Source organism: Castor canadensis, chromosome 2 (genome assembly GCF_047511655.1).
Source record: "Castor canadensis chromosome 2, mCasCan1.hap1v2, whole genome shotgun sequence".
Lineage (NCBI taxonomy): Eukaryota > Metazoa > Chordata > Mammalia > Rodentia > Castoridae > Castor > Castor canadensis.
In genome coordinates this window covers 139,096,038-139,114,492 of record NC_133387.1, presented here as the reverse complement: position 1 = coordinate 139,114,492, position 18,455 = coordinate 139,096,038, and the positions used below count along the sequence as shown (strand labels likewise).

The 18,455-nt window shown below is 38.7% G+C and overlaps 1 protein-coding gene and 1 non-coding gene across 7 annotated transcripts in view; one reads left to right on the top strand and one right to left on the bottom strand.

Annotated features, from left to right (window-relative positions):
* The window catches only part of Galk2 (galactokinase 2), a 118,625-nt gene that overhangs the window by 45,291 nt on the left and 54,879 nt on the right, over positions 1-18,455 (bottom strand). For 4 of the 6 annotated variants that reach the window (XM_074065908.1, XM_020160576.2, XM_020160577.2 and 1 more), the window contains 2 exons: positions 1,738-1,836; positions 175-327 (listed from right to left, as the gene is read on the bottom strand). The exons of 1 other annotated variant lie outside the window; for it this stretch is intronic. In XM_074065908.1, the coding sequence (XP_073922009.1) occupies positions 175-327; positions 1,738-1,836 (252 nt within the window). The remainder of the gene's footprint in view (positions 1-174; positions 328-1,737; positions 1,837-18,455) is intronic. One more of the 6 variants, XM_074065909.1, reaches the window with a different exon arrangement.
* LOC141420977 (U6 spliceosomal RNA) lies at positions 3,350-3,456 on the top strand. Its single transcript, XR_012445686.1, has one exon. It is a non-coding gene; the product is annotated as a U6 spliceosomal RNA (small nuclear RNA).

Sequence of the window (18,455 nt, the reverse complement as noted above, 5' to 3'; positions counted from 1 at the left end):
TGCACCTGCTAGTTTACCTGTTTGAAATCAGATTACTCTCAACCCAAAGGCCTTCAGTTAGAATGCTGCTGCAGTCAGAATATTCCCCTCACCTGGGGAAAACTACAAATACTGAGAATAGAAAAACATCAAGAAAGGCCCACTTCAAGCTTCACTGACTTGCCAACCTCATACCTTTGCAGCCAGGCGACACTCCATCACCCTGATATTGAAATGGGAAGTTGCTGCCTTATTCATTTCCACACAGCTGTTGGCAATCACAAATACTGCTCCACTTGGGAGTTTCACATCAGTTGCCCTCAGAGGACTGAATTCTATTAACTTGGCCTATTGGAAGAAAAATAATGGGTGATTTATACTTTATTAGGATTGAGAAAATGTTTAAATATCTATGCACTTATTTAGCTAACAAAAATCTTCCCTCAAAATGCACTCATTCATTCAAATATTACTTATTGACATTCAGGCACTATACGAGGCACTGAAGATAAAACTCATAGGTAGAGACAGATGCTGTCCTCCCCTCACTGAGTCTACAGTAGAAGGCAAAAAGCAGTCAGGTAGACAGAAAAATACATTTCCAAGTGTTACAATGGTAGTGAAGAACAGAATGCTATACAGACACTTAGTTGAAGCACCTGATCAGACAGAGCTTAGTGTAGTCTCCTATGGATGGGAACGGGAACTCTAAACTGAATCCTAAAGGATGAACAAAACTAGGGCAGACACAGGGTTTCTTTCCTTAAATAGGATGCCAAGAAGAAGAAAGAGCCTGTACAAGTTCAGAGGCAGCAAATAATAAGGGTGTTAATGGAGCTTTGAGTTTTGAAATTTGTCTGGAGCTTAGAGTTCAGGGAGTGAGAGGTAAGGTGGAAGGCACAGCAAGGGTCCAATGGTGAAGCACTTTGCAAGTCCAAAGAACTTAAGGCTCTGTTCAGACGCTCTACCTAATCTACACTAACAACAGGGCTTGTCAGGTCTCATCCCAAAAACTCAAGAGTGTTTTCTTAGTATTAAACCGAATTTCCTCATGCGTCATGCCTTTGTTTTAGAGGAATCAACAACAAATATTCTTAATAAGAAGGAATCCAGGTGTTCTTGGAAAATAGCCAAACCTGTAGGAATCTGATGCAAAACTAAGAAAAGATCTTAAAAAATGCTTGCTTATTTTGGAAATGGGTAGTTTATGGGCAACAACCGAAACCTCTACCCTGCCTGGAGGAGTTGGTAGCCAAAGGGAAGTGGCCTCCAGCTCAGGAATTCAGTCCTGGCTGACTGTCAACATTCTTCCTCCTACCACTGAAGCCCCAAAAAATGTCTGCAGAGAAAATGATACTGAAGAGTAAATTACAAAAAAAGGGGTTTGTGAATAGAACTGGTAAGAAGACTAACATTTGGGTTTAAAAGCCAGCACGAGATTATGAAAATACCATAAGATGAAGTGACTGAAGACAGGAGCAGGAAAGGAGGTCCCAATAACTAGGAATTGAAAAATCTCATCTTCACAATGCAGTAGACTTGAGCTATGTTTACAGACACTTCAGGTTGAAACAAACAACATGTAATACAGTAAATTAACTAGTGGTAACAAAGCAGTTACAAAGCAGTTGAGAAATATCCTAAATAGAACCTACAGAAATAAGCTACCCACAACCAAGCATGTTGGGGATCTCCAGGCCTTCCTCTCCATGTTAATTTTCCCCAGTTGATATTTCCAAATAACTCAATACCACCTACAGTTCCTTCTTCTGCAAGAAATGATATGGACTGGTCCATGCCTCCTCCTTCAGTGCCAATATAACGCTCACTCTTGGCACAGATTTCTGCAAGTTCCACCTGAAAAAGTAAAAATTGATTGGTGCTGTGATTATAGTCATATCCTATTTCTCACCCATTTCTTCATCCAGACATGACACGTAGGCTTGAATTCTGGTGCCAACTCTAATCAATTAATAATAACCACCCAGAAGAATGTGCTAAGGACTCCAGATCACCAGCGAGCCAAGTAGGAAAACATAACAAGATCAATTACCAACTCTGCTATGGGTGTGAAATAACGTACTGTCTGCACATGCTGTTTTTGCTCTCCCTAAAAGACTCCACAGGGCAAGCAGTTTCTCCAATCTTTCTTTTTACTCCATCACTCTCAGGACTGGAGGTGTGGCTCAAGTGACAGAGTGCCTGCTTTGTAAGTGCAAAGCTCTGAGTTCAAACCTCACTCCCACCAAAAAAACAACAACAAAAAATCCATCACTCTCTAAATGTGTCACTGAAAATCTCATGTGGGCACTGGTTCATGTCCACCTCAGCTTCCTTTGTCTCCTGACACTGGACTATTCCACAGTCTTCCCAAAGCCAAAGTAGGATCACAGTTTCTATTCCAAAAGCAGAAGTAAAGCGGTCTCTCTGACATATCCATGAAATGTAAGAATAGAACCTCTCACCACATACCTCATCTTTCAACCACGATGATGAGGCCCAACAAATGAACATAGTTCTAATCTAAACTGAAATCTGAGTATTTGTTCAAGAATGTTCAATGGCTTCCTACTGATTAATGAAGCAAGACTCTATTCCCACAGAAAATTGTAAGTCCTGTGAGAGATAAAGTGCACCTTCTTTTGTTGCCCTGCTGCACACAACGCCAAACACATAGTAAATACTCAATAAACACCTGCTGTTTTTACTTTCTGAGAATAGAGGCCCACACACCATCTGAAAGATTGCAAGTGTCATGTTTCTCATTGGTCATGTGCATTTACTAACATTCAATCTGCCATGTGACATGAGGAACATTTGGAATTTTGATGTCAAGGGCATTGCACATGGCCTACTGACACACAGAGTCACTGATCTGTCCATAACAGACACATAAAAAACAAATTAGAAAGCAGAAGGTCAAACATTTGGACTTAAAATGTAGAGAAATGACACACACAGGTGAAGCACACAGCATTCAGTGAGGAATTACCGGGTGCCCAGCAAACTGTCACTGGGAGCCAGAATGAAAAGCTTCCTCCTCTACAGCAGTAGCAGCTATATTTCCTGAGCGCCATGAGTGGCCAAGAATACAAAGACTGTCCTTCACATCCCCAACAACTCTCTGCTTATCCGTCATACAGATGAGGACAATGGCATTTACAGACACAAAATGGAAGCTCAGGATCTGAACCTTCATCCACCTGCCCCTAAACTCTGAGCTCCTTTCACAGTGAACCTCAGTGACATCCTCCAAAATAGATAGTGGAACCCATTTTCTCACTACTTCAAAGTGATATGAGAAAACAAATGAGACTCACCAACTCTCCCTCTTAAGAGGAAATAAACTAGAGCATTAAGAAGTCACTTAGTGCTCGCTTTGGCAGCACATAAACTAAACTTGGAACGATACAGAGAGGATTAGCATGGCCCCTGCACAAGGATGACATGCAAATTCATGAAGTGTTTCATATTTAAAAAAAAAGAGAGAAGGGGTAAATTTATTTTTTTTAAAAAAAGACTCTTGATGTGTAGCAAAAATTGATGTGTGGCAAAAAAAAATTAATAGAAATAAAATGTTAATTTCTCAAAACTATCTGGACACAATTCAGAAAGACCCCCAAAAGAGCCATCTTTGTGTCCCCATCCACAGGGCAGGGGACATCCCTATACCTTGCTGTTACCTCTTCTGATAAATTCTAACAGAGCAATCCCATATCTGAACAGATAATACTCAACAGTTCTAATGGAAGAAACACAAAGAAAATGAAGATAAGGAGGTTAAAAGATGAAAGAAAGGATGAGCCCCATTGACAGCTCCACAGAATGCTTCAGAAAATTGGAAGCAAATACCCAGAATCTCCTGCTTGTTAGCTGTGACCTTAGCTAGATTGTGTTGCGTCCTTGAGATTCCATTTCTTCCTATACTATTAACACTAATAAATGTATGTACTATATGCTAGGTACTGCTCTAGTTGCATTGACTGAGTTATTTACTTCTCAACCAACCTTATAAAACAGATATCTCTCCATTTTACAAATGAGGAGATTGAGTAGGTTTATTAGCTGAGTCTAGGTTAGTAATTACTAAAGCTAAAATCCAAGTTCAAATTCAGCACCTATATTCTTAATCACTATGCTATTACCTTCTACCCATAATATGGAGAAAAATCATCAGCTCCCAGCCATGGGGTTACTGTGATAATCCTAAGAATTAAATGAAAATACCTCAAATAAAAACAACTCACAGTGCTCTAAAACACTATTTTATTTGTTGATTTTGTTATTTTTTAACCAATGAATAAGGAATCATTTGATTTACATGAGAAGGTAGCTAAATTGAAGCAAATGTAAACACGTAATTATTCTGAAATACAGGACCTTTTTTTTTTTAAGTGTTCAGGGAGAGATAGAACTTTAAAGATTCTAGATACCCCCACAAAGGTCAGTTCAACAATAGAGAACAATGAAGCCTGAGGTAAACAGAAAAGTGTATGCCCCATTTGAAGTATCTCAGTCCAACTGAGGAGCAGAAAAGTTCCTGCCCCCTAAAGAAAACATGTTGTAGTGAAAAACTCAACTGCAGACCCACCAGCTAGCTTCCCCATTAGCCTTACTTCTTCACCCCAGTACTAAAAGCAGAAAGGGAAAATCCTAAATGGTTATGAGTTGTGAAGAAACTAGAAACAAAAGTTAAAAACAAACCCAAATCCTATTTAAGGAAAATACTTTCAGGCTTTGACATAATCAAAAATTAGTTAAGTCCATAGCCCAAGTCAGAGATGGCATAACCTAAGCTCGGAGAACCATTAACGGAGAGACGTGAACAGCACCAGGCTACTAAAGAAGGCAGAGAATGCACGCATTCTGGATGATGGAAAGGAGACACGTGAGTCTGCCTACGCCTTTTCTGTCCTTTGGGATACTGGAAATAGAATCATAAAATATCCTACAAGAATTATAATCAGAAAGTGACTTGCAAAGACACTAAATCAACACTCCATACCTACTTACAGTGTGTAAAATCTCAACTGGCTTCATGGGAATAAGACGCAGCTGCCACAAACACATTAACAAAAGTGTTCAGAGAAGAGGAGTATTGGAAGCTAACCACAGAAAAATCAAAATGAATTCAGGAACCCAATTCTGTTTTTCAAAGGACAAAGTCATCTTTCTACTGATGGCTGAGGAAGCCTGAGGTTTTCCTATTTCTCTGCACCCCACAAACACAAACACATAACCTGAAAACTCTCAAGGAAGAACAGCAAAGCTATAACCAAGAAGGGGTTCACTCTCCTTCCCTCTAGTGTATTTTCTTCTGTTCTTACACCTCAGCACTTCAAGAATCCAAGGACCTCCCAACTAGTCACCTGTGGCATTTGGCTCTCTATCCCTTCCTTCAAATCATTAGGGAAGACAATTTGACTATCCGAAAAACTTTGTTAACATTTGTGGCCAACAATCGTTATCTATTCTGACTTTTGACCTCTAAACAGTTAGAGGAACGCTGACATTAAATGTAAACCTTCTTTTAAAGCTACTGAAGAGTCTTAAGTCATGTGGGTTCCCTAAATTAACCAGCTTACCCATTTGCTGGCCAATGAGACTTGAGGCAAAAGGAAAAATAGCAGAGTTAAATTTAATAGTCACTGAAAAGTGCTAAAAAATCATGAACGTGTTGCCTAGCTAAACCTAGATACTTATATAAACAATAATTAAGAAAAGACTCAAGATATTAATACAGTGAAGTCTAACTTTGTTTAGCAGCTTTACCAATGAGACTGTTAAAAGGAGAATTACACAGAAAGGAATATTAATCTATTTGAGTGAGTAAACCATACCTTTGCAAAGTGTAACTATTCAGAACACATGACCTAAATCAAGATAGAATCAAAATGTTATTGTCAACCACTTTAAGTCAAAGTCAGGATAAAGTTAGGAAATGAACAACTCCGTTCATTCATTCAACAATCATTTAAATAGTGTACTACGGATGAGTGAACAGCATCTGCCCTCAAGTAGGTCACACTATTAATACTGTCTTCGAAAGAAAATATAAAACTACTGCGCAGGATAGCTTCAGTTTTCTCCCTCCAGATGTGCTGTGCACCTGGCTTCACCTATTGTTCTGGGAGGCACTTCCCAAACCAGCTGCAGCAACAGGCTCTTGTGCAATCTGCTTCTCTTTGGGTTCTTCCAACAGAGAACTCTGGTGGAATTTAAGGAGGGAGAGGGAAATAGGTCAGGTCCCCCTCTGACAAGGGCACTTTCAGGTGAAAGGGCAATAACAACTCAGCTCTAGTTCTGAGTTTCCCCTCCACGCATTCCTTTGCAAATAGTCTTTATGAAATAAATTGCCCTTTATTACTGAGCATGCTCTCTCTTTTCTAATATAACCCTGACTGGTATATCTTGATAAGCTGAAAATATTAACAGTTCCTCTGACTTTTCTTTACCTGGAATATTTTCTCTGGGTTCTCTTCCTGTAATCCTTTTCCACTCTAACTTTCAAAACACCTGGGTTCTTACCTGGAGCTATTTTCAAAGTTCTTTCCCAAACTGGCAAACTCATTGGTAGAGTTCAGCCAGAAAGGAGAAACTTTTCATGAAATAGTTACCGAAATAAGTCTAAAACAGACTGAAGTAGCCTCACTTGATTTTGTAACATGGCTTATGACCAAGATCTAATTTGGAGACACTCTGGAGTAGTTCAAAGAAAATACAATAATAGTAAGAATAGGCCTGATTAAATTTTTTTTAAAAAGGAGGAGACTATTACTTCTTCAGATCTCTGACACTTTATATCATACATAACTTAAAGGAATTAGTTAACTTTTGCATACTGGGAGAAAAGTTGTCTGAGGGTAATGACAGCCAATTCCCAAAATGAGCATAGTAGGTACAACTAACCCTGATAATTAAGGCTGAAAAGTTCCAGTAGGTAATTCAGGAAAGAAACAAGAAGGAGTTCAAATACTAAAACAATCAGAAATTAGGAAGAGTAAGATTTCATAAAAGTAAATCTGAAAATCTGCTAAAATCTCCAACCACAAAATAGTATTTATTAAGCACGCATGAAAGGCGATGTCACAAAAGAACAAAAGTGGACTCTTCCATCTACACACACTGGCAAGGACGTGATCTAATGAACCCAGAGAGGGCAGGAGCATGTCCCAGTTCTCTCATGAGGTTCCAAAGATATCTGAGGTATTCAGTCAGGACAGAAGTACAGTCTTCAAATTGGTTCCCTCCAAACTTGGCAAGAGAGAGACAGAGACCACTTGCTTCCCTGATTCCCTGAGAATCTGACTCAGATTCTCAGCTGGGAAACAGGGTGGTCTTCTAGGCCCATGGAGAGCTAAAGGAAGTATCTATGGCAGGCTTCGGCTGAATCTCAACCATCCCTGCCTGTACTGATGAGGAGGAACCTTCTTTGTATCTGGTAGTGTACAACCTTTGCTATTTCTCCAAAAGATGTGAAAGCATATATGGCAAAAACCATTCAAATGTTAACATGAATCTAACAGGTAATCACGAGATGCAAAGGAAGGAAAGAATACAGTGCACTCAGGTACAACCCTAGTGTCACTGGGGAAGTAGTCAGAGCACACAATCTCCAGCCCCACCCCAGACATGCTGTGTAGGAATCTGTGGCTTAACAAATCCCCAGGTGACTTGCAAACATATTAAATTTGAAAGTCTTCTAAATGATGTCTTGCACTGGGGGGGCTTTCCTGATAAGCAAACAGGAAAGAATCTTATGAAGAAACGGAAGGAAGATAAACAGATGTTAGATATCTCCTAAAGGACACTATACAAGGTATTTTCTATTTATTATCTTATTTAATTTCCAACACAACCCTGAAGTGTCAGAACTATAATTGTTATTTCACAAACAAGGAAATTGAGGCTTAAAAAAGTTAATAAACTAACCTAAGCTAAGACTCAAAGCCAGATAGGCCATGCACCAAAGTCCACCAGGCTACCTTGCCACTCTGCTTCATGGAGCAAAGGCTGTGCCCAGACACAAGGCCTGCGTGAGCAGATGGAGCATGATAGGAATGAACAATGAAGTTGACCATAAGCCCTAAGCTGCAGACATTTCCGAGTCATTGCAATTTCATTCATTTTTTCTCAAATTATAAAAAAAAAAAAAAAGAAAAGAAAAATTTACCTTACTGATGGTTTGAGGTAAACACAATCCCAAACATGTCCCTCCCAAAAGTCTAATGTGCTCAAGTTCCCCAACCCAGACTGACACATTAGGTATGACCTCTGCAGCCTGGTAATAAATAATAGCAGCTTATACATTGACCCAGACACTGTTCTAAGCACTTTTCATGTACTAATTTCAAATCCATGAGAGAGGTTTTTATTACTGAGTGGATTTGTTTTTTGGCAATACTCAACTTTGAACTCAGGGCCTCCCACTTGCTAGGCAAGTGAGCAACCACTTGAGTCACACACTCAGCCCCTAAATTAATTAAACAATGAAGAAACTAAAGCCATAAAGAAGTTAAATAAATTGCCCAAGGTCATTCATTAGTAAGTGGCAGAGCCAGAATTTGAACTCAGAGTCTTGGTTCTATGCTTTTAAGCACAGTGCTATATTTTATCCCTAAGAGAAGGATTTGGGGGATGGACCAGGAGCCCAAAATTCAGTAGCTCAAGAAAAGCCTTCCTTCCTTACCTATCTCTCACTAGCACAATTAACACAGTTAGATGAGTCTCTTCCATTGTTTAAATTCTTAAGGAAAAAAAAAGTGTGAAATGGCAACAAGCAGGTAACTATTATTGGGAAGACAGGAGGCACAATTGCCGGAAAAAAAAAAAAAATTGTTGTGGGAAGACAGCAGGAGGCAGAGGTCTGGCCAGACTGATGGAATCAGACAAGAATATGACCCAAGTCACTGCTACTAAATACCAGTGGGCCTCCAATGCCTGTGGTAAAGGCTGGTGTTGCTTCCTTGGCTGGCAGATTGCTTATTTTGGCTTGGACCTTCAAAAAACACTAAATAATGATGATAATAAGGGATGGGTGACAGGCCTGCAAGCTCCGTGGTTTGGCAAATGTGTCTTGGAACTGCAAGTCCCTTCCCAGGGGACCTTCCCACTCCATGGTGGTGGTGGGGGGGCGTTGTTCATACTGTTTTTAGAACAGTTCTGCCCCACCCTGAGAGCCAAACTTCGGGAACTCTGATTGTAAACCAATATAGACCCTCCCAGGAGAAGGTATAGAAAAGAGGGGATATTCAGCAATTGACTGTTGTTTTTCCCCAGTTAAACTATTTAACACCTGATAGTTTTACTAATATGGATCAGGTAATACAGACACAGACCTAAACCAAAGAGAAATATAATTTCCATCAACCATCATCTGACTCAAGCAAATCCATAACTCAATGTATGGATTTATGTAGGATAAATGATTCCATGTAAGCAACAGTGAATTCATAATGGCATGAAATGGGAAGAATCCTTAGGGTCAGGAAATGGCAAGGGTGTCCAAAGAGTTGGTACATGAAAGAAATGATTTTGTAGAGGCCAAAACTCAGAGGTGTGGTCCGCAATGTAACCGTACTGAGGGGTGGGAGAGCCTTTAAGAGACATTTGGAGTCATTGATTAATACTTTTCTTGCAGGGATGGGTTAATTATCACCGGAGTTTGGCTGCCTGCTCTACATGTGTTTCCACCATGCTATGCCATCCACCAGACTGGGATGGAGAAAGAGAGACACATCACACACAGCTGCTCAATCTTGAAATTTCCTACCTGCGAAATAATTTTTCTTTATAAATTACCCTGGCTAAAGTATTCTTTTATAGCAACAGAAAAACTTACTAAGACGATTATGTTTTGTGTGCTCTAAGGAATCCATGGGAGAAATTCATTTTAAAATTTAGAACCCCCAGGATTACTACTACCTCTTCTACAGAATTAAAATGGTTCCTCTATTCTGATCAAAAGAACTATAATAACTTTGCACGTTTCTCTTTTTACCTTGGTTTACAGGAATCTCAGTGAATAGGATTAAACAAAACAATTACAGTAAGTAATTAACAGTATGTTTTCATTATCCTTTCCTTTGCTTTGGTTTTCCAGCTTTTCTAATTTATTAACCTTATTGTATATATATTCTAGGTTGTATAATTTCTAGACTTGTGTTAAAAGAAGGCAGTAAGTACAAGACTAGAAATTTAGCTCCTGTGAATGTTGAAGCACAGAATTCTGCTCAGGTTGGGATGTGACTAGAATAAGTATACACACAGGCAGAGGGCCTGAGATCTGGGGTCCGGGAACAGTGGTCTGTATCTTAACTCAATTGCTGAGGAAAGTATACATTTCCTTGCCCTCCCCCAAATTTTAAAATCTTACAGGTATTGTGTTCAACAAAAGATGGAGATGAGGGGGTGGGTACCAGTGGGAGTTGGATGCACACAAGAAAAGGGGGGATGAGGTGAGTATGGTGGATGTATTTTGCATCCATATATGAAAATAGAAGAGTGAAACCTGTTAAAACTGTTCGAAGAAGGGGGGAGGGGGAAAGAGGGAGAATGATGGAGAAGTAAATCTTTGTAATTATTGGTCATCCAGGAATCAATGTCCCACCACTTCAGGATTTTACATCTACCATTCTCAGTCAAGAATGTTCTTGTCCCAACTCTCTGGTCAAATGTCACCTCACCAGACAGACTTTCCCTTGCCTCTCTGAAATATCTCAATACGTCCTGCAACTCTCCATCTCACACATGGTTTTTTCTTCAAGACTTTTGCCACCTTATGATATCATTTCATTTGTTTGTTCCTAGTGTCCCTCCCTATCTCACTCAAGTGCCAGTTCCATGGAATGGGCACTGCATTTCAATCCTACTCTACCCTGTGCCTAGAGTACTGTCTGGCACAAAGTAATACTCTATAAAAATGCAATTGAATCACATGAATTTTTGTTGTATTTTGAATATGTTTAATTTCCTAATGCTTTCCAGTGAGGGTACACTGCTTTGATAATAATAAAAGTAACTGTTAAGGATGGCATGCGAGAGCCTTTTGACAGTCCTAAAAGGTACCCTACGATAAGTACTTCAGAACACTGTGACTGCAATAATAAATTCCAGTCAATGCGCATGTATGCATGTATGTCTACATTTAACTACTTAGCCTCAATAAAGAATAGTATCTCTGGGGGAAAAAAAAAGATGGTTGCTATGCTTCCCACATCTACCCATGGCTTTGGAACGCTCTGGATTACAGATGCCCTCAAAGCTAACACTCACACTGGGAAGCCGCATTCTCACTGTCATTCCTTTCAGTCAATATTTAAGATTTTCAACCAAAATATTTTAATTAGAAATATTTAATTGATTTTAAATCTTACTTTACTACTTTGTGACAGATACATAATGTTTATCTTTCTCCAAAGGAAAGAAAACTAGAAAGCAAAAAAATAAGGGCACATGAATCTCACATTAAAGGAAATACAATTAAGGATAAAAGAGAAGTTTCCACATCCATAAAGAAATTTCTCCATTTCTGATAGCCAATTACATGTCCCAGGAATGCATTCTGGGTCTTTGCCTCTTTTGCTGTGGTACCAACTCCCTATGTAATAACTCCATCTGAGAATGTTAGAGGCAGGGAATAAAATTCAGAAAATTCAACAGTGGGGCCCAAGAAGAACAGTCTTTAGAAGTACCATTACTATAATAACTGTGCTAATTCACATGTCTGGATTTATGAGGCACACTTTTACATATGGATGCAACAGACAAAGCTTCTTAGCTGCTAGGAAATGCTCAGAACCTAGCACGAATGCCTGAAACTCAGGACATTTTTAGCAACCAGAGTGGCATAGAGTTCAACTAATCAGAATAGACATCAGTCTTAGGACAGGAGGGAGAGATAGTGGATCAGCCCTTCCAGGAATAGAACGCCTTAATGAATGAGGGTGAGTCTAATGGCAAAACAAGAGACTCTCAAGTAGTTACATCAAACAAAAGCAAGAATAATTATTTATGTTATCACCAGGAAATTATCATGGTGCAAATGAGACCACATTTTTTTCTTAATTCAGTTAGGTACCTGATCTCACTGAATCAGGACTGCCTGATCCAAATCGGTTATAGTTTGGGTCTCTGGGGAGCCAAAGATTTAAAAAGGGGTAGTGCCTATGCTTGAAACCTTGTAGTGGTCTAGAGGAAAACATTTGCAATACAAAACAAGAAGCACTATAGTGAAGTTAGAGGTCAAACTGAGGTCCTACAGGCCAGCGGGATTTAATCAAGGAGGGGGAAATCCATTAATCCATTTTACAACTACAGACATAACCCACAGTCCCAGTCAGCATTCACAAAAGCATGCCAAGTGACTCAGATGGTACTGAGTGAGCAAACACATGTGAACTCTGCAGTAACCAAGCACACAAATACCAATCTGCCTCCTAACGATGCAGCATCAACCTCTTAAAAAAAGGCCTGCACTGTTTATCTTTCTTTCCTATAATGCACAAACTACATGACTAGAAAAACCTAGAAGGATCAAATGACAGTCCTGACTTCTATCAACACCGCCCACCTGGAAAGAAAAAAAGAAGGTTAACACACAGAAGACAGGATACAAATGCAGTCTGTGCCCCCTATGCCAGCCACCCTCAAGTCCACCTGTTCCCTAAAGGAGCTCTGGCTTGTACCTGACATTTATTCAGACAGGCTGCAGTATCATTTTTATAGTTACATATATACTACTGATCAACTCTATTAATCTAACATAAAGCTTTGAAGAATGAAGCCTGTGTAGAATAAACCCCTTAAAAGATTACAATAATTAGAGATGCAGAGACATGTAAATATTTGTGAGTAAAACCAAATTTGTGTTGCCTGGTATTTTCTTTGGAGACTGCCCATGTCATTCCACTGAAATGTGATATATACAAACCCTGAGAGACTGCAAGCAAAATAATGTGACCCTATATACACAGTGACAGTTTAAAGTTACATTTGCTTTGGTTATTTTTGTGTTAGACATCTTGGTTTATTCCAAGCTTTAGAACATTTTGTTTCCCAAACAAAACAATGAAAGAAAACTTGGAAATACTTAAATAGCAACAAAATAATGAAGAATTTTAATTCCTTTTAAAAGCCAAGGACCTGTCATTTTAATTCATCACTATTTTCATTAACTCAACAAATATGCATTAAGTATTATATGTATTAAAAGATACCAGAATGACTAAATATAGCGTGGGTTATCACTTTCGGTAATTTTTTCGTAACTGTTACTAACAGAAAGTTCACCTGCATAAAAAGGAATTTATACCTAGGCTGCAACATGTTTTGGATAGGCAGCAGATTTATACCCATCTCTAAGTATTAAAAAAAATTAAGTACAGTCAGAGAAACGGAGACCGTATGATGTGATCCACAGAAAAGAGCATCCATTGCAGTATTCTTGGGGGCAAGGAGTTAGTCTTAATTCAATAATTAGGCAACCAGATGACAAATCCAAATTGAAAATTTTTTTTGGCATCACTGGGATTTGAACTCAGGGCCTCACACTTGCTAGGCAGGCACTCTTACCATTTGATCCATCCCTCCAGTCCTTTGTTGTGTTGGTTATTTTTGAGGTAGGGTCTCACTTTTTGCCTGGGCTGAACTTGAACCATGAGCCTCCTGACTTGCCTCCTAAGTAGCTAGGATTACAGGAGTGAGTCACCAGCACCTGGCCAAATTAAGGAAATTTGACCCAAAAAAAAGCCAAGATTTTTTTAAAACATCAGCATCATTAAAAGACAAAAAAGGCTGAGAAACTGTTCTAGACTAAAAGTAACTAAAGAAACATGCCACTTAAATGCAATGACTCATGCTTATGCTTGAGTAAATTCTGGATCAGAAACATTTAAAAGAAAGTGGGGTAAACTGAAAAGATCTGCAAGGGATGTTATCATTGAGGCAACTGGGAAATTTGCATATGGACAGCATATTAGATAATAGTATTGTACCATTGGTGAATTTTCCCAGCATGACAATTATATTGTGGTTAAGTTGAAGAATGCCTTTCTCTGAGGAGACCATACTGAAGTATTTAGGGTGATATCTGCAATTAACTCTCAAACGGGGGGGGGGGGGGGGAAGAGTATAGAGAAAAATAAAGCAAATTCAACAAGTAACAATTTTATCCCAAAGGATATGCAAATCCATAAAAACATCTACATATAAAGTCATTCTACATTAAAACATAGGTTTCTATGACTTATTCCTAGGGAAAATTTACATCTTTAAGTTTTTCTGATGACTGGATATATGGCTCAAGCAGTAGAGCACCTGCCTCACAAGCACAAAGCCTCAAGTTCAAACCCCAGTACCGCAATAATAATAATAATAATAAATTTTAATTTTTTCTGATACATTTTTTGCTTTACCATCAAATTTTTTCCAAATTTTATAAATTTTTTGTTTTATCATGAAATATAACTCATTTGAATTAAAATATTTGTAAAATCTGACAATTATATTTTAAGCCATGAAAATAAACATAAATGCAACTTTAATTATAAAAATTAAAAGGAGCATTTTCATCCCTTTACAGTGAAGAATCCTTCACAGCATGTAGAGTCCTGACTGAAGTTTTTACATATGTTTTACAAAGCAATAACACAATTTTATCAGAAGAGGAAACATTAATCAGCTATCCTCTGGGTGCCCTGGGCCACAGAAATCGTGACCAATTTTACCTTCCCTGTAACTTACTTGAATTATAGGAGATTAAAGACTTTGATGACCACATATAAAGTCCCACAGGCCTGCTTTCCCTTGATTTTAAATAAACACAGTTGAAATTAACAACTGTTAATAGGCCAGAATGTCTTCTTATGTGGGATATTACCCAAGATTTCTGAAACAATTGTATTTTATTTGAATGCTTAAAAGAATTAAATCAGCATATTGGTCAAAGAGTAACCTGGGTGGCACTCATTAAAATCTATCATTTGGAAGTGATACCAAAAAAAAAAAGCCGGCCACCTGGTATATGTTGCAAAACCAGACTGGCACTGATGCACAGCAGGAAACATGGGTATTAACAGCACAATCTGGGTTTCTGGAAGATGAATTTTTATAAACTCTGCGTTCGTTATGAGGATAGGATTCATATTCTTGCTTCCACTATAGCTCCAAGAAGTTATGATGTTCTATGGGAAAGAGGTTAATTACATGTTACAACCTTACAGGATAAATCACTTCAACATATCAAATGGCCAACTTAATAGAGTGGATAGTCTACACATATGAAAAGACACTTTAGAAAAAGTTAACTTTGCTGTTCACACACCCCAGAAACAAATCTTTCTACTTGGAAGAATTTATTCTTTAAAAGATTTTTTTGAAGAAAATTATCAAGGAAAACAGTAAGAATATAACAGGCACTTAGATACTGCTTCTGCTAAGAAGCATGGACTCCCTACTTGGGTCTGCAAATGTCCAAAGGATAACTAAAAGCAGGATAAAAGCCTAACATCCCTGACTCCATTTTACATCTGTCTTTGCTCTGAGCCTTTCTCTCCTGCAGCCACCTTGGAGCCACTCTGGATTCTGGGAAGGACTGGACTGATGGATAAACATCATGTGACAGGGGTCAAAGCTACCCTCAGCCAACAATGGCTTTCTTATCCTGACCAAGTCCCACCTGACCAATCCTGAGATGATCAAGTGGACTACACCTTTGACCACTGAACCACACTTTGCCTAGGACTGTTTAACTATGCATACCTCTCTCCCTCTGCCCCAATTCTTCCTCTATTTAAACCTAAAGCTAATGTTTGTACCCAGAAGATATGCTGAGGGCTTACTTTGCCTTTCTCCACTACTTTCTCTGCCCTTCACAACTACTCATCTCTTTATTTGGCATATTGGAGCAAATGGTCAGACCTGACATCCTTGGAGTTGGGCCTGATTTAGGATTCTGGTTACACTTTAGACATTTTACTCATTTATTGTGGAATCTCTCATCACATAACAGTGAAATGATGGCTAGAGAGATATGATAAAGTAATGAAATAAGAGTTAAAAGCATAAAGTATACCACCATGGACAACGGAGTAAGATTTGTTCATAAAAATAAAAATACTGCCAATATCTATGTACCTCACTCTGACCAGTGTCAAAGATTGGGACTTTAGCAGGACAGGTCCAGAACAGCAGCCTCACAATCCAGAGCTCATACAGCAATAATTTGATTGGAAAACAGAAAAGGCACAATTTTTCCTCTCTGATTTTGTTCTTACCCCTGGATGTTAATGCTGCCATTTAATAAATGACCATCTTTGATTTCCTAGGATATGTGAGGGCTGCTATGGTGCTCCTGTCCCTGGTGTTCACAGTTCAACTAGAACTCTGTTGAGAACTTGGAAGGGATATGTGACAAAGTAAGGTTTGGAAATCCACCAGAAGCTTTATTGATGTTTTAGGGCAAACTTCTGAGAATTTCCACAGACTAAGCTCAGTCACCATCCCAATACACCAAGTAAAAAGACCAGTAGTGGTGAAGGGCAGAGAAAAGAGATTTAATCAATGTGGCCATGTCAGGAAGAACAAAGGGGTTCTGGGTATTGATATGAGCTTTAAATTTAAATACAGGAAGAACTGGCAAGAGGTACGCAAAATTAAGCAGTATTGGACAAAATGTGGCCTGTTTGATTATTATCTTAGTTTTGGTTCTGCAACATGGCCTGAAGAAGTCCTTCTTTTTTTCGCGGGACAATCCAGTTGCCATGAGATGATTGCTCCTGCTTGGGGGTGGTTTTGTCATGGGGCAATCTTTCTGTGAGGCTTTGCTGTTACTGGAATCCAAGTAACTGCAGGTTTGGGACAGTATCTGGAGACTTTCAGTCACCTTTTTGGGGTCTGGAACAGGAAACTGTAAAAGCTAACAGTAAAATGCCTCAGTTGCTCTTATTTTTGTGCCTTCAGCATTAAAGGGGGATGAGATATCACCAGTTTTCACCAACACTCTGTGAATGATTAACGTGCCTATGTGTAGAATTATCAAGAGTCTAACTCAAAGCTTTCAGACAAAAGAAACAAATGTAAGATGAAGGTAGGGATGTCAGACTTTTATCCTGCTTTTAGTTACCTTGTGGACCTAAGTGAGGAGTCAGTGCTTCTTAGCAAAAGCAATTTCTAACTATCTGTTTTAGAAGATCCCAATCAAGAAACAAAGATGACTGCCTTGAAGTTACCATTCCACTGACTCTACTTTCAACTAACTTCAGGTATCCCACAAAAAGGAGACAGCCCAGGAGCATCCCACTCTACTATAGCTCTCTGCACCAACCAAACGGCACAGAATCGTCAAAAGCAAAAACTCTATACCCAAAGAGTATCAACAATCCCTCAAGAGTATCATTTTGCAAACCAGCAAGGTAGATGTGTCAGAGAGGAAAGCTTCAAAATAGCTAATAACTAAATGTTGAAACAATATTTTTAGCTTAAATGCCACTTTCTACATTCTCACCCACAACAATGCCAATTTTACCAATAATTGGTGACTTTTTAAATTTTTCTCTTCCAAACTTCTCTTACTCTACCTAAAGAAGCCTTTCTCTAAATCATTCTCCCTCATCGTGAGGCTTCATTCCCCTTAAATAAAGCAGCTATGTGAAAATATCTTGCCCATTCATGTGCTATCGTATCTGCTTCTCCCACCTCCAGCATAAGTACTTGTCTACCTATGTCCCTATGTCCAACTCTAGAACTGCTTGCTTAAATAAATAATGTTAAATAAAGGCATTAAAAGTAAAGTTATTTTTACTACCCTAATTCATTTGGGTTTATGGAATTCCTGTATCTCAGAATTAGAAATAAAAAGGCTTCCAGTGAAACTAGCCTACTCCAGGGACCCAGAATGCCTCACCTGCAGAGAAAATCTGTAGTTTAATAAGTGGAATGAGAATATAGACTGATATTACTATTATTATCATGATTGCTACCATCACCATCATTATCATTACTATGATGTTGTCACCATGACAACAATGATCGTTACAGCTTACTATAACATTATGCACATGTTCACAACAAGGCTACTTCTCTTACTTTATTTCTTTGTACCGATTATATAACCTAAAGCAGCCTTTCTCTAGGTCATTCTCCATGATTGTGACTGACAAAGTAACTGTGTAAATACTATTATCACAACAAAAAGGTTCAGAGAGACTAAGTAATGCATTCTGGGAGACCAAGGACTGGTTGATTCTGGAGGCCCTATTCTTCCCACCATACCACACCATGGTTACTGTGCTGAAATCAACCCCTTTTCATTTCATTTTTTGGTCATTATGATCAAGCCAAACTTTTTCTGGCTCTTGATCCCTTAGCAATCCTGCAATTATTAAAATTAAGAAGTTATATCCATATACTCAAATTCTAAATAATCTGCAACAGTACTTCTGATGTATCTTATATATTTAATTATCAATGAAAACTTA